Source organism: Echinococcus granulosus (assembly GCF_000524195.1).
Source record: "Echinococcus granulosus chromosome Unknown EG_S00102, whole genome shotgun sequence".
Taxonomy (NCBI): Eukaryota; Metazoa; Platyhelminthes; class Cestoda; order Cyclophyllidea; family Taeniidae; genus Echinococcus; species Echinococcus granulosus.
The window spans coordinates 163,659-165,004 of record NW_020170482.1 but is presented as its reverse complement, the minus strand read 5'-3'; the positions used below and the strand labels follow the sequence as shown (position 1 = coordinate 165,004).

Genomic DNA, 1,346 nt, shown 5'->3' with positions numbered 1-1,346 from the left:
ATGAAACAATCCAAAGATCAGAAACATGATAGCGCTGGAAGTGTTACAAAATGCCCAACAAGTTTATCACGTACGTCGCGCTTATGTTGTTTTTTGTATTGTGGTAAATGTAGTCGCCGCAAATTGCTTATTACAAACAGTTTGGCTGGCTTTAAAGTAACGAGATCGACGCGACATGGTTTTGGATTAAGTAAAAGTACTGCTTCTAGGCAGTGTGCTGGTCTACTTTCCTCTGAGGCGGGTCTTTGTAATGAATGCGGGGTGAAATTCTGATGGTATTTAACCGCTAAAGGATTGGTACAATAATAGAGACTAAATCCGGGTTCTTAGATGTGGTCACTTGAGTCATGCGGGTCTGAGGAAGGATCTTTCACCAGCGCAAGGTCTGCTTTGGTGTCGATAGTTCGTGCATAAAGGGCAAATGTCAAGAAAAAATCCAAATATTTTGTAAAAGCTGATGTAAGAAAGGCTCTTACCTGTTCACACAACATGTTTGCAGCTACCCATGGTAGCGTTTCAGAGAAAAGTGGTAATGGTAAAAGTGAGCAGAAACATACCCTTTGCTCGCGATAGCTGTTAGGTCTTTGATGGACGATGCAGTTTCTGTTCGTGGCAAACATGGAGTGGTGTAAGGTAGAAATGACAGAATGAAGAAGGCTGCATCAGCGAAGAGATGCGTAAGTCTGCTATGAATTGCGTAAAATTCGCTCGTCGAAGGCGTTTCTCCTTGTGGGTGAATTTTCTTTGAGGTGGACGGTGAGGTCGTTCAAGAGTGGTTCCCCACTTGATTGGTTCGTGCTGTCAGCCGCCGGGGCCGAGGTGAGGCAAGGCAACGTAAGGTGAGGCGGCTATGGACAAACCACGGTCGGTGCAGAGTCATGTGATTGATCGACCAGTCGGTCGAAGGGGGATCAGCTGACTGCATGCTGATTGGCTGTCAGAGGAGGACAGATTTCTCATTAGTGGCAGCGCTGTCTTTACAGACTGCGACTTCTGTGTTTCCCTGACGTCCTATTGGCTTCCATTAGTAGAGGAATATGCAAGAAGGATGGAATAGCAGTCAGTTGACTGAAGAGTGGAGGTGTGAATCGCAGCACAGGTGATGGTGGTAGTGGTGGGAAGCAGGGCAGATATAATGGATGGTCCATTCACAGTGGTTGAAGCAGGAGGAGGAGGAGATCAGATGTCCTCTCGTGGCATTTTCCCATTACGGAGTAGTAGATGACCTGACGGCAAATGAATCACCTCGAAGCTCGGTGAGTAGGTCCCTACTACTAATCAAACATCTCCAATTGGTGCCACTTCTGTAGTAGGTTTGCTACCAGAGTTACATGATTATGACACCC

General features: G+C 46.4%; 1 protein-coding gene across 1 annotated transcript in view; it reads left to right on the top strand. All coding sequences in view use genetic code 11, as the record gives it.

Annotated features, from left to right (window-relative positions):
- Positions 1-1,346, top strand: part of EGR_08310 (hypothetical protein) — a gene marked incomplete at both ends in the record, with an annotated part of 5,334 nt that continues 3,988 nt past the window's right edge. The window contains one exon of the mRNA XM_024497559.1: positions 1-156. Coding sequence (XP_024348037.1) covers positions 1-156 — 156 coding nt within the window. The remainder of the gene's footprint in view (positions 157-1,346) is intronic.